At 58.9% G+C, this 21,277-nt stretch overlaps 1 protein-coding gene across 9 annotated transcripts in view; it reads left to right on the forward strand.

The window, feature by feature from the left end:
* Positions 1 to 21,277, forward strand: part of LOC123635876 (RAP1 GTPase activating protein) — a 49,026-nt gene that overhangs the window by 23,446 nt on the left and 4,303 nt on the right. For 2 of the 9 annotated variants that reach the window (XR_006734238.1, XM_045548481.1), the window contains exons 4-21: positions 3,754 to 3,789; positions 4,655 to 4,702; positions 5,763 to 5,801; positions 6,257 to 6,442; positions 9,344 to 9,447; positions 9,735 to 9,813; positions 10,093 to 10,146; positions 11,246 to 11,329; positions 11,549 to 11,649; positions 11,784 to 11,913; positions 12,954 to 13,109; positions 13,518 to 13,589; positions 14,198 to 14,284; positions 14,645 to 14,782; positions 16,608 to 16,739; positions 18,603 to 18,680; positions 19,604 to 19,713; positions 20,706 to 20,819. Coding sequence is in view for 4 of the 9 variants with exons in the window: in XM_045548481.1 (XP_045404437.1) it covers positions 3,754 to 3,789; positions 4,655 to 4,702; positions 5,763 to 5,801; positions 6,257 to 6,442; positions 9,344 to 9,447; positions 9,735 to 9,813; positions 10,093 to 10,146; positions 11,246 to 11,329; positions 11,549 to 11,649; positions 11,784 to 11,913; positions 12,954 to 13,109; positions 13,518 to 13,589; positions 14,198 to 14,284; positions 14,645 to 14,782; positions 16,608 to 16,739; positions 18,603 to 18,680; positions 19,604 to 19,713; positions 20,706 to 20,819 (1,748 nt within the window). In the remaining 5 variants the exon portion in view is untranslated. Of the gene's footprint in view, positions 1 to 1,164; positions 1,379 to 3,753; positions 3,790 to 4,654; positions 4,703 to 5,762; positions 5,802 to 6,256; positions 6,443 to 9,343; positions 9,448 to 9,734; positions 9,814 to 10,092; positions 10,147 to 11,245; positions 11,330 to 11,548; positions 11,650 to 11,783; positions 11,914 to 12,953; positions 13,110 to 13,517; positions 13,590 to 14,197; positions 14,285 to 14,644; positions 14,783 to 16,607; positions 16,740 to 18,602; positions 18,681 to 19,603; positions 19,714 to 20,705; positions 20,820 to 21,277 lie in introns of those variants that run through there. The other 7 variants (XR_006734241.1, XM_045548483.1, XR_006734239.1 and 4 more) reach the window with 4 other exon arrangements.

Genomic DNA, 21,277 nt, shown 5'->3' on the forward strand with positions numbered 1-21,277 from the left:
TGTCTGGAACACACATCTCCGGAGTTCCTGCTGGCTCTCTGGGCCCAAACCTGACCCAGGGCCACGTCTTGGGGAAAGGAAGGCACAGTGCTTTCCTTCTAGGAGCCCTTGGCCCCAGGGATGGAGGCTGGGGGGCAGCTGCCGGCAGCTCTTTTGGGAAGCTGAAGAGAGGTCTGGCACTGAGCTGGTGGGCAGCCCTGCTCCTGCAGCATTCAAAGCAGCTAGTGTTAACTTGGTCACCACTCAGGAAGCATTTGCCATTTTCCAGCATCTGTCTGGAGGAGGGGGTAGCAAGGCCCTGTCCCTGTCCATACTGTGCAGTGGCTGTATCAGGCCAGGGACACACTGCGAGGTCATCTGGAAGGGCCTGTAGAAGCCTTATCTTTTACATATGGGGAAACTGAGGCCCAGAGAGGTGGCAGGGACTCACTCAAGCCCACTCAGCAAGTTGTAGCAAGGCCAGAGCTAGAACTCACATGTCCTGAAGTCCCCTTGAACCCTTTTCTCCATACCATGGGGTCTTGGCAGCCTCTCCCCAGGCACTGTGGCCATCTCCCCAAGGGTGTGGGGCAGCTGGGTGTGGGGAAGAGAGGGAACAGGTCAGCCACTGTCAGGGACTGGGAGCAGAGTGGAGGTGAGGAGGAGGGAGGGGAGAGACCCCAAAGAGTAGCTCCAGGCCTTTCCCTGGATTCTGGTTCTACCTCTTCCTAGCTGTGTGGTCTTGAGCAAGCTATTTCACTTCTTGGAATCATTTTTCTCATCTGTATAATGGGGATGACTTTTGTACCTTCTGGGTTGTGGCGAGATGATGAGACATCCGAAGGACCCAGCATTAAGTAAGTGCTCAAGAAAGCCCTCTGTCTCCAAGGTAACCCCCTCCTCTTCCCGTCCGGCTTCACAGCTGGACCCAAGAACCCTGTCCTTGAGGCCCTGAGGCGGGGTACCCAGAGCCTGGGAAGACAGAGAAGGCACGGTGGGGGCGGGGCGCTGGGGAGAGCCGGCCAGGGGCCCCGGGGAGCCCGACGTGCGGAAAGCTCTGAGCGCTCAAGCCAGAGCGCAGGCGCAGTGTCCGGAGACCGAGGGCCGGGCCGGGGGGCGGGGCCCGTGTGCCCTCGCCCCGCCCCCGCGCCGCCCGTACCTGGCGCCCCGCCCCCTCCGGGCCAGCGCAGGCAGCGCCGCCGCCGCCGGGAGCCGGGAGCGAGGAGCTCTGGCTGCGGGGCCCGGGCCGGGGCGCGCGCGGGCCGGAGCCGGCCGGGCCAGCTGAAGCGCCGCCGGGGCGGGGGCCGGGGCCGGGGGGCTCGGGATGGCGCAGCCGCGGCCCCCAGCGCCCCACGGCCGTCCGCGCAGGGGCTCGTTGCCCGCTGGGGCTGGCTGGCAGGTGAGGACCGGGCGGGGGCGGCCTGGCTGAGGGGGATCCCCGGGCTGGGTCTGCCCGACTTCCTTGGAGCCCGGCCGGCGCTGCCCCAGCCGGGCGGCGTGCGAGCCTCCGTCACGGTGGGTGTGTTAGCTTCTGGGCCGACACCGTCGTGGCGGACGCAGGGCGCACCCCTGCCCTGGGGTCCCGGGCCTGGGGCTCTTTCTGCAGCTGCGTGGGGGGAGGCACTGCGGCTCTGGGCTACAGCGTGGGGGGGTGTGTGTTTGTGTTGGGACCACTTCACCCCTTCCGCTGCCCTGTTGGGGGGGGTCTGAGTGTTAAGTGTAACTTGGGGGTGGCACTCTGCATGTTGGCGGTGCCCCCGTCTGGGCCACATCGCTCACAGCCTTCGCCATGTGTCGGGGCGTGTGTGGCTCCTGTGAGGCTGTAACTGTGGGTGTTACTTGTTGCTGTGCCTACACTCTGGGTGACAGGACCATGTGTCAGTGTTTATGTGACTGTGACTCCCGGTGAGACAAGGTGTATTTGATTGTTCCTGGCCATGATTGGTCGCCCTGAATGGGGAGCCTTGGGGAACATTAACACACCCCTTATCAGTGTGACACGTTGGGACTGTGCCTGTCTGAGGTTGTGTGGCCGACCCAGGTGCAGATGTCCAAGTTGCTGTTATACAGTGTGTTGACGGACAGATGTGTTTGTCTACCTGGACTTCAGGCATGTGTCTGTGGTTTCTGCCGTGACTGCCCGTGGAGGGCTTGTGTGTGACCATAGGTGACCATGGGCCACTGTCTCCCATGGACTCCTGTTGTGTATTTTACGGGATGGGTCTTGCCTCTGGGCAGGCCTCAGAGCATACGTGGGGGTGTTCGTATTTTGTGACCTTTAACAGGGCTCTGTGTGTGTGCACATGTGTGCGCCCGAGCGTGTGTGTGTGCGTGTGTGTGTGTGTGTGTGTGTGTGAGACATAGGTGTCTTTACCCAAGTAGGTGTGAGGGGTGTGTGAGGTTCAGATCTGTGCCCCTCATCCTTGGGGATTAGCTACTCCTGCAGTTGCCGGATGCTTCTACCTTTTCTCAGAAGTCTCATTTACTGTCGTGGTGTGTGAGCCTGACGGCAGGGAGGGCTTGTAGCTCGGAGTGGGGCTCTGTGTCTGCGTTTCCCTGTGTCTGTCAGCGCATGGTGTGTCTCTTGGTCTCAGACACGAGGGTGGTTTTGTGGTGTTAGTGTAGCTTTGTGTGCAGCTACTGGTGTGCAGACCTGCACAGGTGAGGGTTTGCATTGAGTGTGTGCGCCTCTCTTGGCACGTGAATCTGTGTGTGTGAGTGGGTGGGCTCGTGTGTAACTCAGGACGCCAACATATGTACTTGTGGGTTAGCATAGAGCTCTGAGTATAAGAATTACTGTGCACAGACCCAGTAGCACAGACCCCGTTGCGTGTGTGTGTATGTGTGTGTGTTTCTTGGTACAGAACACATACCCATGGTGCAGTGAAACTGTTTAAATATTGGTGTGCAGGCCTCTGAGTGTATGGGCAGGGGGTGCAGAGGGAGAGAGAGTTTCCTGGTACACAATCCCGTAGTAGCACATGTGTCAGCAGGAGCCGCCTGAGCCGAGCCTTGGAGCGGCTGGGGGAGGGACACCATCCTGGAGGCTCTGGGGGCTTCCCAGGCCCAGCCCCCAGCCTGGCCAGCCAGCAGGGATGCCGCCTTCCTGGAAGGCTCGTAGGGAGTTGGCGCTGGAGAGGCCGGTGCTGCCAAGCACAGCTGGCAGATGCTAGATTAACTCTGCGTGTGCCCTGGCTCGCTTCAGGAGAGGCTGCTCGGGCATGAGAGTGTGCGGGTGGACGCACGCACAGGTTTTTGGACGGGTGCATCCGGGTGTCCTCTCTTCCTAAGCTCCCCCCAGTGCACACTGCTTGGAGGCAGAGTGGGCCGAGCAGTGGCCCATGGCCTGAGCCTCGCCCTTTTCCAGGAGAGGGGGAGAACCACAGACCCTCCTGGGTTCCCAGCTGGTGTCGTCTCTGCAGCTGAGACATGGGGCTCTTCTCAGGGGTCCATGTGCCAATCCTGGCACTGCCAATCTTGCAGTGATGTTGGGGAGATCTGTCTCTCCCCAAGGGCAGCAGCCCTTCAGGGAAGAGGACTGAATGGAATGGCCGGGCTCTGGGCTCCCCTCACCTGGCAGTTGTCCAAACTCTATGGGTCTCCTACACAGAGTCCCCACCACCACCATGGTGCCCCCTCCGCTCCCTCTTGCTGCTCAGACAGGTGCCTCGGTCATTGGTCAGAGTTGCAGGGACCAGGAGGATTCTCTGAGGCTTGGCAGGACCAGCTGGGCCACCCTCAGGACTGACCTCACTCTCCCTGTCTCTGTTGCAGAACACAGATCTGTTTGAAATGATTGAAAAGATGCAGGTGAGGATGGCTCACAGCCTGTTCTGGGGACCCACAGAGCTGGCTGGACTCGGGATGGGGGACCTCGTTTATGTCTAGCCCTACATCTCTGTGAGGACAGGCCAGGAGCCCTTGACATACTGTGCCAGGAGAAATGGTGGCAGCTCGTCCAGAGTCCTCTGTCTAGGGGTCAGGGTAGAGGATGGGGACTGGTGGTGCCAGTGTCCCTCTCTGACCTGGGGCCCATCTTGGCTCCCAGCTCCCATCCCTATGTAGGTCCCTAGCAGGACAGGGGTCAGCTCCTCAGCCCACCCCACAGGAGGCATGGCAGGTTCTGCAGGACCCCTAGGAAGAATGGGAGGAGGGGCCCCGAGGCTGTGCTGCAGGTGGGGGAGGTGTTAGTGAGCCAGGCGGCCTGGAGTGCAGCCTGTCCCCGGCCCTTCCCCCTCCACCCCCAGCCCTGGTCTGCTATTCTCTGGTGTGTCCTGGGAGGTGGACAGGGGGTGGCCAGGGCTGGGAGTGGCTTGAACAAGCCTCAGGAGCACCCCTGCTCTCTCCTACACCTCCTGTTCCTCTGCCTCTTTCGTCTCCTCCTCTCTCTCTCTCCCCCTCCCTGCCTCTCTCTCCCTTTGAACACGTATCTGTGCAGACGCACACCTCCCCGCCCCCACTCCCAGCACGTGCATTCCCACACAGAGCCCCTGGCCCCTCCCTGAGGCTGCCTCCATCAGCCCTGGTCACCGCCAGGATGAGTCAGCCAGCACCCTGCCCTGGGGTACCCCCACGTCCACAGGGCGACTATGAGGGCCTTCCCCTTCTACACGGAGGGAGGTGGTGTCTGGCGGCAGGCATGGGAGGGGTGTAACGGGTGTTGATTCTCTTGCAGGGAAGCAGGATGGATGAACAGCGATGCTCCTTCCCACCACCCCTCAAAGTAGGTGGGCCTGGCATCTGCTTCCCAGCAGACTCCCTCCCTGGGGCAGGGGAGGGTCTGGGAAGTGCTGCCACTGCTGCCTATCAAAGCAGCCTGCCCAGGGGCCGGGGGAATCCAGCCACTTTTTCTGAAGTGGTATTACTGTGTGCCAGGGGCAGGGGCTATGGGGACAGCAGGGTAGACCTGGCCCCTGCCCTCTAGGAGTTCCGAGATGTGGAGAACCCCTCCCTTGCCAGAGGGCTGGGGCCTCCCTTCCAGCTCCTCCCCTCCTGCTTCACGCTGCAGACTCACCCTGGCCCTCCAGCCTTCCCACCCCAAAGTGCTTATCTCTCCAGAGACAGCTGCCGGAAGATGTTTCCCTGAAACCTGTTTTGATCAGCAGCTGCAGACAGACTCAAACCCAGGCCCTAGGAGGCTTATGAGCTCTGGCTCCATGAAGCTCCTGTGGGGTGGGGTGGGGGGGCCTGGTACTGACAGGAGGTAGGGACCCAAGCAGATGAGGGGAGCTCTTGGTTTTGACCTTGAATTTTCTTGGCATGGTTTTTGGTGCCTTGGGACCCCCTCAAAGCCCTAGAAGACCACCTCTGTGGGAGTGGGCACAGGGCTGCAGACTGAGGGTTAAGGGAGGGTTGGTGGGCAGTAAGCCCGATGTTTTGTTCAGGGCAGGGGTCCTCAGACCAGCAGTGTCCGTGGCACCTGGGAGCTTGTAAGAAATGTAAATTCTCGCACCCCACCCAGACCACTGTCCCAGAGCTTTGGGATGTGCAACAATCTGTGTTTAACAACTCCCCAGGCGCAACTCCTGGGGAGGCAGTGAGCCTCCTTTCCTCAGCTAGAGGGAGACCCAGAGATGCTGGCACTCAGTGAGTTAAGCTTGCAGCCACCCCCACGTGGGGTCATCCCAGACCAAGCCCCTGCCCATTCTGTAAGAGGCCCCATCCACTCTCCCAGCTGGTGGCTGGCTGAACAGACTGCGAGTCCCGAGTCCCAGGGAGACTGGAAGATGTAAGGGCTGAGCACCCCACCCCAGCATGGCATCTGCCCTGCTTGTGTTTTGCAGACGGAGGAGGACTACATTCCTTACCCGAGCGTCCATGAGGTACCCGGCTGGCCTGAGAGCCCATCCTTACCTCGAGCCTGGGGAAGCTCTCACACAGGGCTTCTGGACACCCTCGGGAGTCTGACCACAGCCCTCGCTGTGGGGGCTGGAGACTCAGTTTACAGACCTAAGACTTCAGAGCCTGTTTGAACCCTCAGGCCTTCTTAGCCAAATGTTTTAGCCTCTTGGGCCAAGGTCATGCCCCCAGCTCTACCTGCCCCCCATCCCCCACCTTGGAGACTGGGGCATGGGACTCGGCACTCCTGGGTCTGGCCGAGGGAAGGGGCTTAGAGAGGTACCCCAGAGGGGGTGGATGTGAACCCTGGGGCCCATATAGGCTCTGAGTTGTACTCCTTAGCCATGACGGAGGTGGCCCCAGGTCTGAGTTGGGAAGGTGTCCCGGGGCCCCCAGTGGGGTACAGTATGGAGTGGCTCTCAGCTTAGTGCCCCTTCAGGTCCTGGGGCGAGAAGGGCCCTTCCCCCTCATCCTGCTGCCCCAGTTTGGGGGCTACTGGATTGAAGGCACCAACCACGAAATCACCAGCATCCCTGAGACAGAGCCACTGCAGTCGCCCACAACCAAAGTGAAGCTTGAGTGCAACCCCACAGCCCGTATCTACCGGAAGCACTTTCTTGGCAAGGTGAGTGGCCGCCTGGTGTTGGGAGGCTGCCTGGGGTGGGTCACAGTCCAGGCCCTGGGAGGCTGGGCCTACGGGAAGCAGAGCCCATGTTCTGGGGCTGGGCGACCGTCCCAGAGCCCTGAGTCTCAGAGTGTGCATGGTGCATTCACTTATTCATTCAAAAAATGTGCATTGCAAGAGGCAGCATTATGGTGTAGTGGTTAACAGCAGAGAGCCTACCAGGGTTTGAATCCTGATTCTGCCACCTACTGCATAGGACTTTGGTCAAGTAGCTCAACTTCTCTGTGCCTCAGTTTCCTCATCTGTACAAATAGTGGTAGTCACGTCATGAGGTTGCTATGAGGCTTAAGGAGCCAATGCTTGTACGGTGTTTAGAATGGCATCTGGAACACAGTAAGCACTCGGTCAGGGTTGGCAAATAATGAGTACCAGCTGTGTGCCTGGCCCTGTTCTAGGCACCAGGCTTACAGTGGCCAACACGACAGACCCAGGCCCTGCTTTCAGCAGCGTGGGGTAGGGGCTGGGAGGACACAGTAATGTCATGACTTGACCTGGACTGATGCAACCACTGGCCCCAGAGCGGGGACCCTGCCCAGTAATAATTTGTCCGAGCGTCACCCAAGGGTGTTCGCAGGAGTTATTGAGTAAGCTTGTGGGAGCCAGAGGGGAGGTCGCAGTACGCAACCTTGTGTGAGTTAGGTCCCGTGCCAGGTGCTATCTTTCTGTCACCTTACAACCAAAATGGGGAAGTGTATCATGGGCCCTGGAGCCTCATGGCCTGAGTGGGAATCTTGGTTGTTCCATTTACTGATGGTTTGACCTTGAGGCTGTTTCCTCATCTGTAAAAATGGGGATAATGAAGTACATCCAAAGCACATATGGAACCATGCCTGGTGCACAATCAATACTCAGCGCTAGCTATTACTACATCTTCATAATTACTCGGTGAGATTAGGATTATTCTGTTTTTACAAAAGAGGAAACTGAAGCTCAGATAGCTGAAGTGACCTGGTCAAGGTTACACAGTTACCAAGCCTGGCATTGGACCAGCTCTGGCAGACCTTCCACTGAGATACGCCGCAGAAGTGACCATGCTCCTAGCTGTGTGTGTGTGTGTGTGTGTGTGTGTGTGTGTGTGTGTGTGTGTGTGTTGGGACCTCAGTCTGGGACCTGGGAGATACTGGTGCTAACCAGCGGGGTTTGGGAGATCCATTATGATAGGGCCTAAACCAGCAGGCCCGGTCCAAGGGCCATTGCCTTGGAACGAACCCAGGACGCAGCATGGAATTCCACCTCCCGGCTGAGCCCTGTGGGTGGAGAGAGAACTGCGTCCCAGGCACCCGCTCTCCAGAGGTTCTCAACTGGGTCTGGCAGGTGGTGGGATCTAGGGCGACTGTGGGGGCCTAGCACATAGTTGACACTCAGAAAAGTTTGCTGAAGGAGTGACAAGTGACAGATCAAAGTGGTGGACTTTGAGCACAACAGCATTTTAAGTGGCATTGGTTAGTACCTCAGAAGAGGCAGATGCCCAGGATTAGGTTAGCAGTACCGAGGGGAGGGGACCCCGGGACTGGCAGAGAGGCAGGGCCATTTCCTGATCCAAGTGGGGGACTGGGGAAGCGGCCAGGTGCTTGGGCACTGGGCCCTGTACTGGCAGGGGAGGAGGTTAGGGTGACTTTAGGCATTGCCTTCCTAGAACCTGAGCCCACTCTCCTACTGTGTCCCTTGGGCTCCTCTGGGCTTGGGGGGTCCAGGGAAACTCTCTGCTCTCTGGACTTCCCTGCCAAGTGCCTGCCACTCCCTCTCTGTGGATGATACCAAACATTTGGGGGTTTCTGCCCCTCTGTACCCAGGCAGGGCTGGGGGACTTCCTGTCCCAGATCCATCCAGAATGCCCCTGAGCTGCAGGTTTGCAGGGCACATCCATCCACTGGCCCCTGCCTCTTTCCCCTCCTGGCCTCTGAGCACAGGTGTTCATGTTTAAACAGGATTTACTTCCAGGATGATTCCTGGGGTGGGTGTGGCCAGGGAGCCAGCTCCACTCCCAGGGCAGGGACTGGCAGGGGAGCCTAAGGCCAGGCCGGGGTGGTGGCTCCCTGCACTCCCAGCCCTTGGCTTTGGACTTTCCCACCCAGAGGTGCCAGCCCTGGGCTCCTCTCTGGGGATGCCATTCCTGCTGCAGCCACCCCTCATGCCCTTTGGGGTATCCCTTCCCCACTCTGTGCCCTCTTCTCCAGGTGAGGTGGTAGGGTGAAAACCTGCCTGGCCAGCTGCCCTGTGTGTTATGAGATGTTTCACTTCCTGTTTCTCAAGGGCCCTGGCTTCAGGGGCCACAGAGCCACAGGTTGGGCAATCAGCTAGCTGGCTTTTTCTTATCGAGCACCTGCTGTGTGCCCTGCCCTGAGAAGGACAAGGGCTGAAGACAGGTATGCAGGTACAAATGTGGTCCTGACTTTGATGAGGACCCAGAGAGCCAAGGGTACTACAGACATTCATTGATCACTGAGCCTGTGCCAGGCATTCATCTGTTTCAGTCCTGGCCACCACCAAAGTCCTGGCCTCACTCCCATTTTGTCTCGAACTCCTGGCCTCAAGTGATCCTTCCGCCTCGATCTCCCAAAGTGCTGGGATTACAGGCGTGAGCCACCACACTTGGCCTGCATTTTGTAAACTAGGAAAATGAGGCACAGGTTGGTGAAGTGAGCTTCTTAGGCTGTCCAGCTGATAAGGGGCAGAGGTGGGATTTGAATGCAGGTCTGTCTGATGCTGAGTCTGCTGTTAGCCATGACACCTGCTGCTTGGTGAAGGACCCCCATCTGGGAGTGGTTGGCTTCTGGTCTGGTTTCTGGAAGCCCCAAGCTCAGCCTCACCCACTCCCCCAATCCCTGCATCCCACTACAGGAGCATTTCAATTACTACTCACTGGACACTGCCCTTGGCCACCTCGTCTTCTCACTCAAGTATGATGTCATCGGGGACCAAGAGCACCTGCGGCTGCTGCTCAGGTGAGGGCAGTGGGGGGAATCTGAGAGGATTCTGCCCAGCAGGGAGGACAGAGGGCTTATAACCTGAGAGCTCATCACCTTTCACCCATTCTCCTAATCGGGACCCAGAGAGGGGCAGGGATTTGCCTGAGGTCACACAGCAAGTTAGTGCCTGAGTCAGGCCTGGCATTTATTGTCACCTCTGGTCCTTGCTGTGGTCTGCCCCCTCTGGCCTTACTTCGTGTGGAGGGGCTCCCAAATTCCTGTCCTGCCACCCAGCCCCTCACTGTGTGGCTTTCTCTTCCCAGGACCAAATGCCGGACGTACCACGATGTCATCCCCATCTCCTGCCTCACTGAGTTCCCCAATGTGGTCCAGATGGCAAAGGTGAGGCCTCTGTTCCCCTTAGCCTCCCATGTCACCCCACAGGTGGGCACACGGCTGGGCTTCAGTGGGAGGCCTAGCCCTGTCTCTGTGGTCCTGCCTCTCACATGTTCCCATCATGTCCAAGGCTACCGTGTGATCTCCAGTCCCCTGCCTGTGTGTTTTTGGCACTCTTTGTAGTACCCTCAGATCCCAGGGGACCCCAGTTCTCTAAGCAACAGTGAGGCCCAAGAGACCCCATCCCCTCCTACCTGGCCTCACACCCTACCTTGCCTCCTGCAGCTGGTGTGTGAAGATGTCAACGTGGATCGGTTCTATCCTGTGCTCTACCCCAAGGTACGGCAGGATCTGGGCCCTGCTCACTGAGGGTGGGCGGGTGGGACGACTGAGCACTTATTGGGCATCTTCTGTGTGCCAGGTATTTTCCCCAAGTTCTCTTATTTAATCCTCACGATAACCCTACAAAGTCCACAGTTTGCAAATAGGAACCACAGGAAGCTTCTGTGCCTTCCCCTAGGTGCACAGCAGACAGGGAGGCCTGCATTTAAACCTGGGCTGTCTGCCTTGGAGGCAGGCCTTGCTCGTGTCTGGAAACTCTCAGCGCTGTTTGGGGACCCTCCTAAGAGCAACTTATGCTTCAGTCCTGCCCTGGGATGGGTCTCTTTTCCACTGGCCTCACTTTCTGATCCCAGAGGAGACCTGGGGAGAGAGAATAGTCCAGGCACCCTGTAGACGCTGCTTCACAGACAGCAGCTACACCTCCAGCTCTGGTGCCGGGTGCTGGGTTCCAGCCACTGTGACAGTGTGGGAACAGGGGCAGGGCCTTCTGTCTTTAGTGAGTCAGAGGGGCTTCCTGGACGCGGAAAGGCATGTTAACCCTTGTGGCCCTGACTGAGTCCTGGAGTAGCACAGCTCCCCAGGGATGGAGTGGTCCAGGAAGGGTGTCCTGAAGAAAGGGGCCTCAGAAGTCAGGTCCCGCCTCCTGGTTACAGAAGAGGAAACTGAGGCCCAAGGTGAGAAGGAGCACTTGCTCAATGTGCCATGGCAAACTGATGGGACTTGGCCGGTTCTAGAAGGATGAGGTGGGTTTACAGAGGAGACAAGGAGTAAGTGGAGTATTACAGAGTGGAGGGGGAAGGCTTGGCAGAAGTGGGACAGGACAAATGGTAAAACTCAGGAGCAATGAGCTTAAGTTTTGGGATCCAACAGACACAGGGGCAGGTCCCAACCCTGCACACACTCGCAAGCCATTACCGTGGGCAAGTTGCTTAAGCCCTCTGAAACCAAGGTTCTGGGGGGAACAGCTGGAGTGGCTCCCTCCCAGGCTTGTTTTGAGAATTACCTGAGATGATGCGTGGAGAGCGCCCGGCTCAGGGCTTGGCACATGATGGCAACTTGCATACACAGTCTCTTTACCCCTCGTCCTGTCCTGCAGGCTTCCCGGCTCATCGTCACCTTTGACGAGCATGTTATCAGCAATAACTTCAAGTTCGGAGTCATTTATCAGAAGCTTGGGCAGGTGTGCTCCCCTCCTCCTCCCTGCTCCCCTACCCCACCTGGCCCTGTGTCTGGGACCTCAGACCTTTGCCAGGGGAGACCACCTGCCAAGGGACTCAGGAGCCCAGGGGCTGCCAGGGGTCCTCCCTCTGGCCCTCACTGGGTATGAGTGGGGGCAGGAGGGAAGGGGCTGCTCAGGAGCTCCAGCTCAATGACCTTGGCCCCACTGTGTGGTCCCCAGACCTCCGAGGAAGAACTCTTCAGCACCAACGAGGAAAGTCCTGCCTTCGTGGAGTTCCTTGAATTTCTTGGCCAGAAGGTCAAACTGCAGGACTTTAAGGGGTGAGTATTAGGATGGGATAAGCAGAATGTAATCTGACCTATGCCCCTGGGCAGGGAGGGAGCCCCAATCCTGGCCCCATGGAGGCCTGGCTGGGGCTGGAGACTGAGCCGTGGCCTGGGGGGCCTGGGGGCAGGTTTCGAGGAGGCCTGGACGTGACCCACGGGCAGACGGGGACCGAGTCTGTGTACTGCAACTTCCGCAACAAGGAGATCATGTTTCACGTGTCCACCAAGCTACCCTACACAGAAGGGGACGCCCAGCAGGTAGCCTGGGCACCCACCCACCTGCTTCCCACCTTTTGCCTGTCCCTCCATCTACCTGTGCACCCAGTGTCCGTCACACCAGGCTCAGTGCTGGGCCCAGGGATACAGAGATGGAAATGATCCAGTCCCCCAATTTCTGGGCTGTAGTTGGGGCAGGGGAGACAGGCCGATGCAGTGCTAGGAAGGCCTCAGTTTCTACGTCTGTGACATTGGAATAATAATGGCACCTACCCCATAGGTGAGCGTAAGTGAGTGGATGCACACAGAGTGACTAGAACAGTACCTGGTACATCGCAAGAGCTCTATAGATGTGAGCTAGTGTTTTTAGGGGAGTGAAGGGCATCGTGGGGCCATGTGGGGGCACTGAGTCTTGGCAGAGGTGGGAGTCAGGAAAAGATTGCCAGATAAACTGACTTGTTGGCTGTGAAAGAGCTGGGAGAAGGAGGGGAATGTTCTAGTTGGAGAGAACAGCTTCTGCAAAGGCCTGGAGTCAAGAAAATACAGGACTTGTTCCAGGAACTGAACTCAGAAATTTGTCACCTAGTCCTGAGCTTCCTGTAGGGCAGTCTGCCTTACCCCATGTCCCCAGCCCAGGGGGTAAAAGGGTAATATGAGAAAATGGAAATAGTTATTCCTTATTTTTAGTGTCTTTTTATTTTCTAAGAGCCTGTGTTCATTTTAGCAACATGAATATATACTGAGTAGACCTTGTTTGTTCAATGAGGGGCCATATTTGGGGTATCTAGACAGGAGAAGGGCTAAGAGGTAGGGTCTGGGGACCAGGACACCTGGGCTTGAGTAGCCTAGCTCACTGTAGGACCTCGCAGGTCACTTCGCCCTTGGCCTTGGTTTCCTCATCTATCACAGCATTCTAAGAAAACAAAAATAATTTTACAACAAGTTTTGCACATTTCTTTTAGGAAGCAAATCTTTAGACATGCCCTCTGCCTACCCTAAACCCTCCCAAACCCCTGTGGGCACCCCCTCCGCAGTGGGCCCCTCTCTGGCCAGACTGTGAAGGCCTGTGGCCCTGTGCTCAGTTGCAGCGGAAGCGGCACATTGGGAATGACATCGTAGCTGTGGTCTTCCAGGACGAGAACACTCCCTTCGTGCCCGACATGATCGCATCCAACTTCCTGCACGCTTACGTGGTGGTGCAGGCGGAGGGCGGGGGCCCTGATGGCCCCCTCTACAAGGTGGGTGATCCCGGAGCCTCCCAGGGCATCAGCACAGCCCCGGCCACAGCTCTGCCCTCACTGGGACACCTCTCTCAGCCTCAGGGGACCATGGAGGGCTCTGACGGTGGGGGATTCCCATCACACCCTCTCTGCTCCCAAAACTCACACCCTCAAAGAGGCCGGGTACCCTCCTCCACCCCCTTTAGCCTCCTCAGCCTTCACCCTCCCCGATGCTCCTGAGGTCCACTCAAACTCAGGGCAAAGGATGGAGGAGCAGAAATTCTCCTAAAAAGGATTTGCCCACCAGCAGCCACAGAGCCTCCTCACCAAGGGACAGGGCAGGGAGGTGAATTAGGGGGTTTCTGCTGGTGCGGGCCGAGCAAGCCACAGCCTCCACGGGGACAGACAGCTGCCCTCTTCTTCCAGGTGTCTGTCACAGCAAGAGACGATGTGCCCTTCTTTGGGCCCCCCCTCCCGGACCCCGCTGTGTTCAGGAAGGTGAGGGGCAGCCCCCAGCCCTGGGCATGGGCGGAGCAGGACTAAATGGGTGGTGGATGAGGGAGGCACACATTCTACCTTACAAGGTTCCGCGGCCCCACTGTGTGCCAGGACAGCTGGGTTCCCCTAATCATGCAACAGAGGTTGAATTTTCCGTTCAAATTGAAACTGTGACTTTTTTTTTTAAACAAGGTCATAGAATAAACTCCATTGTCATTTTCCATTTTCCATAGCAGACTGGCCCTTCCTCGTTTCTATTCTCCTTTGGATGGTTCCAGTCTTCTTTCCTCTAGAAGAAGGGGAGGGGGGCATGCGTCTCTCTCACCTTTCAGAAGCCTTGGCTTTAGCCCCATACACAGCACATTCTGCTACCCCAGACTGAGGCAGTAGGAGACCCCAACCCAGACCCTAACATCTGTGGGGTCTGCTCTCTCAGGGGTGGGTGGCCATGAAGGGCACAGGGGCCCTTCACAGGTGCCTGGGGAGCTGAGCTGGGGGAGATGCCCTCAGGGAGCATCTAGCCCCTGACCCACTGGGGTTTGGCCCCTTGTTTCTGTGTTCACCTGATGATCCCCCTTTCTCATCTCCTCCACACTGGGGTCTTCCAGGGGCCTGAGTTCCAGGAGTTTTTGCTGACAAAACTGATCAATGCTGAATATGCCTGCTACAAGGCAGAGAAGTTCGCCAAACTGGAGGTGAGGACGGCCCTTGGCCTTGGAAGGGCTACCCTGGGGAGGACCGGTCTATGGATGAGTGGGGGTTGGTCAGGGAGAGGAGGTAGGGGCATTGCAGGGGTAGTGGGGACTGCCCAGGAGAGGCTCAGAGATGGGCAGGCTGCCGGAGGACACCCTGGGGCAGGAGGCGGATGGGAGGTGGGCGTGGGAAGCCAGATCTTGAAAGGAGCTAAGGGGGGGGATCTGCGAGGGGCCTGAGGGAAGCCGGTGCAGGGGCTGACTCAGAGAAGGTGGCCCGCGGCTCCGAAGGCGGCCGGGATTCGAACTGTGGGCCGGGCGGCTGCTCACGGGGTGCCCCCTGACACCCGGCCTGGCCCACAGGAGCGGACGCGAGCCGCCCTCCTGGAGACGCTCTATGAGGAGCTGCACATCCACAGCCAGTCCATGATGGGGCTGGGCGGCGACGAGGACAAGATGGAGAATGGGGGCGGCGGGGGCGGCTTCTTCGAGTCTTTCAAGGTGAAGGGCCCCAGGTCTTCCTGGCCGGGAGGGGGCCGTGGCTTGGGTGGGGTCCGGGGCTAGGGCTGCTGGACACGGCCTGGGGGTGTGGCTGGAGGCGGGGCGGGGTGGAGTCTGGGGTGGGGGGCGGGATCTGGGGGTGTGGCTAGAGACCGCTGTCTTGGAGGGGCGGGGGCGTGGCTCGGGTTGAATTTAGGCTTTAGGACGGGCTTAGGCCTGGGGAACCTCTGGGCCTTGGGTGGAGGTTGAGCCTGGGAGTGTAACGTGGGGCTGTGGCTTGGGAAGGAGTTAATGGTTAGAGGTGGGGCCTAGGCTTGGGAATTTACCTGGGAATTCTCCTGAAGGTTGGATGGAGCCCTCTGGGAGACAGCAAGTGCTGTACAAAGGGCGGTGGCTGCCAGGTTGGCAGAGAAGCTAAAAGGAGGCCTTCGCCTTGACTGAGGGAAAGAAATAGAGGTCTCAGAAGGGGTGTGTGAACCAAGTGACTGTTGGAGAGGGTACCTGGCCTGTGACCACTCTGCTTGTCTCTAGTTTAGCTTAGCTTTAAGAACACAGACTCTGGGTTCATATTCCAGCTCTGCCACTGACTAGCTTGGGCATTCTCTGAGCTTCAGTTTCTTTACCTGTTGAGTAGGATAATGGCAACTTACCTCATACAATTATCATTATTTGTAAAGCACTTAGGTTAGCGCAATATTATGTTAAAAAGCAAAGTGTAAAACCCTGCCCCATCTGCCTTAGCAACTGTTGTCCAAAGTGAGAAACAGAGGAGGTGGCCTTCCTCTTCCTCCTTGGATGGGGCCTGGACTCACCCAGGCTGCAAGGCCCCAGGCAGTGGCCTCTTTGCCACTGTCTCTTTCACCCAGAGGAGGAGGACTGCGTACCCTCCAGGTGCCCAACCAGGCCAGCCGGACCTCACCCTTGTCTCAGGGCAGGTCACAGAGCTGGAGCTATGGGTTTGCATAAGGGGATTGGCCCAGCTGCCCAGGCCTGCCCTGGGACTGTGGGACTAAGGTGAACAGACCATCTTTGAGAAGGAGGCTTGGAGAGAGCCCTGCCCCTGCCCACTGGAGACAGGGAGCAGGTGAGATGAGCGCAGGTCTGGGGTGTTCTCTTTGAGGAAGGCTCCAGTAGTCCCGCATCTGGTAGGTGCTGGACAGTGGACCTACATGAGGTCAAAGAATTTCTCAGAGGCAGCAGAGTCCACAGTTAAGGGCATGGGATTTGCCATATGGGATCCAGGCTCACCTCTGCCTCAGTTTCATCATGTGTGAAATGAGCATGATGCTAGTCTCTGCCTCATAGGGCGGATCGAATGACAGAGTGCTTGCAAAGTACTTGGCCCTACAGCAAGCACGTGGTTTACGTTGGTCTGAAAACAGCAAGGAAGGAAGGGAGGAAAGAAAAGAAAGAAGGAAGCTCTAAGAGAACATAACAGGAAAGAAATAGGTTTCCGGAGGGCTCTCTGTGCGCATTTTTGGTCATGACCCAGTATCTGCTGTAGTCCTTACGACAGCCACATGGGGAGACTCAGTGGACAGCAGCCTGTGTGGCTCAGAGGCTCAGGGAGGTGAAGTGGCTTGCCCAAGGCCACCCAGCAAGTTGGTGGCAGAGCCAGGGCCCCAAATACCCTTAGGCCCATGTGTGCCTGCCTCTTATGTGGCACACAGGGAAACTGAGGCCCCATGAGGGAAAGAGACTTCCTGGGATCACCCAGAGTGGCATTGATGGGGAGGGACCACATACCTGGGCTCCTGGGTTTCCCCAAGGGGGAGGGGCCTCATTGACTCCTGTGTGTCTTCCACCCCCACCCTCCTCTTCACAGCGGGTCATCCGGAGCCGCAGCCAGTCCATGGATGCCATGGGGCTAAGCAACAAGAAGCCCAACACCGTGTCCACTAGCCACAGTGGGAGCTTCACACCCAACAACCCCGACCTGGCCAAGGCCGCCGGAATAGTGAGTGCCCTCCCTTGTATGGTCCCCTGCCCCTCCCCCAGGGGCCCTCAGCTCCCCCCTGCCTCCTGAGGCCTGACCCCGCCTCTCTTTGTTGCCCTGCTGTCCACGTGCCTATCCCAGGCTCTGGACTCGGTCTAGCCACTGCTCTCCATGGGGGAACACTAGGGTACTGAGAGCCTACAGCCCCCTCCTCAGCTCCTTGGCCCTCCCCTCCTCCAGGCCCCTGTGTATTGGGGTGTGACTTTCTGCAGGTCAGCTCTGGGGCAGCCTCTATGTCACATTCTTTATTGAGTACCTCTTATCTGTTGTGTGCTGGGACCTGGGCTGCTGTGTGGGCACCTGCTGTCAAGCTTTGGGTTTCTGGGAGCACCTACTTTGTGTCAGACTGTGGGTACCTACTGTGTGTCAGGACCTGGGCTGCTGTGTGGATGTGCACTCCGTGAGCACCTACTGTGGGTCTGGCCCTGAGTTCCTGTGAGCACCTACTGTATGTCAGGTCCTGGGCTGCTATGTGGGCATCAACTCTGTAAGCACCTACTGTGTGCTCTTTCCTGGGCTGCTATGTGAGAACCTACTGTGTGTGTGGAAATGGACTGCTGTGTGAGCACATAGTGTGCTAAGCCCTGGATGTCAGTGAACACCTACTATGTGCCAGGAAATAAGCTGCTATGTAGGTACTTCCACTGTGAGCGCCTCCTACTGTGTGTCTGCAGCAGCCAGGGCCTCTGTGGTAGTGGCTGCCTGTCGTGTGTCAGGAATCAGGCTTCTGTGTGAGCACCTCCCGTGTGACCACTGTCTGCCTGCCAGGCTCTGGGATCCTACAGCTCACACTCGGCAGTGCTGGGCACACAGATGAGTGAGGCCTACAATTGTGGGCATAGCTCCTGTCCACCGCCTTGTGGCCACCCCAGGACACTGCAGCCACCGCTCTGCTCCCCATCCGTCCATCCATCCATCCATCCATCCATCCTTTACTGACTGTCTACTGCATGCCAAGCTCTGCGCTCAGTGCTGTGAGGCTGTGTCACATGGCAAGAGGGAACCCTCATCCCTGCCCCGTGGTCTGGCCTGGCCAGGGGAGCAAGGTGGGGGCCTCTACTGTCCTAAGCCCAGTTGGCAGTCACCAGGCCCACTGTCATCAGAGGAGCAGGCCCAACTTCTGCCCAACCCAGATTTACCAACCACTCCCTTCCTCCCCACTGGAGTGACCCAGCCTCCCGTGGGTGGCCGCAGAGGGGCCCCAGGGACAGGGCCAGGCCAGCAGCACCCACCATGGCAGTAACCAGACCCATTTCTGTTTTTGTTTTTGCACAACTCTCCCTGTCTCCATGTTGCCTCCTTTTTTCTCCACTCTCTTCTCTTCTCTTGTTTTTCCTCCCCTTCCTCCCATCTCTCTTCTCCTCCCTTGACCTCTCTGCCCTCTGGCACTTGGTTTCCTCTCTCCCCTCCGCCTCCCCTGCCCACTGTTCTCACCCTGCCTTCTCCTTTTTGCCTCTCCTTTCTTTCCATCTGTCTCTGACTCTCACCCGGGCCCATCTCTGTGTCCCTGTCTCTCTGGATGCCCCCCTGTGCCCACCTGGTGTACTCTTGCCCACCCGGTGCTCTCTAACACGTGTCCCTCTCTCTGTGTGACTGTCAATCTCTCTCCATCTTCGCTGTCCTCTGTCTCCTTCCCTTCCCTGCTCTGTCCCTCTGTCTCACAACTCCTGCACCATTCTCTTTGTTCCCTGTGTCTGTCTGTCCTCCTTTTCCCCGTCTCACCTCTCTGTGTCTCCCCTCCTACCATCTGTCTGTCTGTCCATCTGTGTCTCTCTCTCTCTTTCTCTCTCTCTCTCTCTGCCCCCACCCTCTGCTGCTTGCCAGTCATTGCTTATTCCTGGGAAAAGTGCGAGTAGATTCGGACGCCGGGGCAGTGCCATAGGCATAGGAACCGTGGAAGAGGTTGTCGTCCGCGGGGCCACCGGCTCTGGAGGCTGCTGCACGCGCTGTTCTCTGCTCGCTCTCAGGACGGAGGCCATATTGGGGACGTTGCCCCCCTTTCCCCCTGGGACAGGCCCAGGGGTGTGCGGGTTGGAGTGGCAGCAGCTCCAATGGCACTTAGCACCTGCTTAGGGGCCTGGCGCCTGTGCCAGAGCCAGTGCCCCCACCAGGGGCTTCTGGCCCTGCCCTGGCACCTGGGACCCTGGCCCAGTCCCCACCAGGATCTGGTACCCAAAGACCCTATGCCCAGCCGCACGTCCCCCAATATCGCCAGTCTGCATGGAACCCCTTCCCTCTCCCCTGCCCTGACTCCCCACTCCCCATCATGAACTGGCCTGGGGGCGTCCTGCCCCTCTGTGCCTCCTTGGGACCCACCTTCCTGCCTTCTAGAGAAGCTGGGGGCACGCTTCTGGTGCCTGGGGCATCCTGCCACAGTGTGTGTGGAACCTGGGGGGATCTTTCAGCTGCGGAGGGGCAGGCCTGGCATGGGGCAGGGGCTTGGGTTGCTTCACCACCCCCTGCACCGCCCGCCCTCAGGCTACAGGTCCCATGAAGCCCCGGTGGGGTGGGGGGGGTGGGAGGGGCTCCATTCTGAGGACTTGGCCTCCGCCCAGCCCAGCCTAGAGTGGCTGCCCCAGCCCCCTCGGGCCCTGCCCCTCTCCTGGACCCAGACCCTGGGGTGAGCCCTGCTCTGTGATCTCAGGACAGGCCTGGCCTCTTTCCCTCCCTGTGACCTGGGGGCGGCTCTGGAAATGGACATTTTCTCTGGGTCTTTCTTGCTTGGCATCTCTGCTTCAGGGCCTGGGCAGCAGGGCCCCCAAGAGGGTGTGGGGGGCATGGGGCTCCCAGGGTGGGTGGTACTGAGTTGGGGCTTCTCCCTGCAGTCACTAATTGTCCCCGGGAAGAGCCCCACGAGGAAGAAGTCGGGCCCATTTGGCTCCCGCCGCAGCAGCGCCATCGGCATCGAGAACATTCAGGAGGTGCAGGAGAAGAGGTGGGTGGAGTGGGGTAGGAGGGACAGTACTCTGATCCCCTCCAGCCCCTCCCTGACCCCCATTCAGTGGCAAAGCAAAGTGGGCAGGAGGGAGCGCCCACCGTCTGCTTCCGTCTCCCCACCAGTGACAGCTACGTGGCCAAGTCCCTGCTGGGTGTCAGGCGCCAGGGCCAGCACATCAGCTAAGGGGAAACTCGTCCACTCAACAGTTGCACTGGCTCCCTGGGGCTTGCCCGGGTCACACAGCCGGTGAGGGCAGCACTGGGATTTGAGCCCTGGTCTGCCCAGGGCCAGCGCTCTACTCTTTCTCCTGCCCCAGCATGTGCAGAAGGGCCCAGTGCTGGTTTCCAGGCAGGCCGCAGTGGGGGCCTGGGGTAGTGCTTGTGTGTGCGCAGCAAGCCCGTGTTAGCAGCAGGGCTGCCCCTGGAGAGCAGATAGTTCCGGGGTGTGAATTCTGTCTCCACTGTACTGGGGCTGTGTGACCTTGGGCAAGCCTTATACCTCTCTGAGCCTCACTGTCCCAATCTGAAGAATAGCGATAAGAACACAGCCGACAGCATGGGGCCGCCGTGAGGATTCGGTGCACTGCTCGCAAAGCGGGGTCCGGTGCCCTGGGAGTGCTCTGGGAGGGGAGCGGGCATCGTCCTCCCTGCCTGGAGTGCTCAGCATGCTGGGAGCCCGGGGTTCCAGTCTTGGCATTGTCATGGCCTGGCTGTGCATCTCTGGGTGGGTTCCTTGTCCCTAACGGGGCAGTTATACCGTCTCCCTGGGAGGGCACCTGGTGTGTTGCATAGAGCTGCATCAGTGCCTGCCCCGTCCTTGGCCGGGCTAGCCGGGGAGCCTGCAGGACTGCTCCGGGGTTGGCTCCTGAGGAGACAAGGTGTGGGTACGAGGCAGCAGGTGCCATGACCTCCCCTCACTGCCTGGGCCTCATTCTACCCTGACGCCAGGCCCAGTGCTAAATCTCCCCGCTGCCCCCGTGTGCCCCGCAGGGAGAGCCCTCCGGCTGGCCAGAAGACCCCAGACAGCGGGCACGTCTCCCAGGAGCCCAAATCGGAGAACTCATCCACTCAGAGCTCCCCAGAGATGCCCACGACCAAGAACAGGTTGGGGCTCAGGGCGCACGGGGCTCGGGGGCTTGGGAGTGGTGGACTTAGCCTTTCCATCCCCCGGGGCCCGGGGCTGCCCAGGGGCCTTGCTGCTGCCACACACAGCCACTGCGCGCTTTGTGCATGCTGGGCCCCGTGCACGTGCCTACCTGGTCCCTGCCGCACAGCATCACAACCTCCTGAGCCATTTCCGTGTGACAATGGGAGGAAACCAAAGCTGGGATGGGGGAGCAGTGAAGGCCTGGGGGTGGTATTCTAGATGGGTCCTCAGGGAAGACATCTCCAGGGGTGACAGTTGAATTGAGAGCTGGGACTGGCGTGGCAGAGAGAAGAGGGTTCCAGGCAAGGAGCACAGCAAGTGCAGCCCTGGGACAGGCTTGAGGGAGAGGAAGACGGGTGATGTGCAGTTGCAGCTGAGTGAGCGAGGGCCGGGCGGGGCAGACGTTGTGACATTG

Source organism: Lemur catta, chromosome 3 (assembly GCF_020740605.2).
Source record: "Lemur catta isolate mLemCat1 chromosome 3, mLemCat1.pri, whole genome shotgun sequence".
In the NCBI taxonomy this organism is placed as follows: Eukaryota; Metazoa; Chordata; class Mammalia; order Primates; family Lemuridae; genus Lemur; species Lemur catta.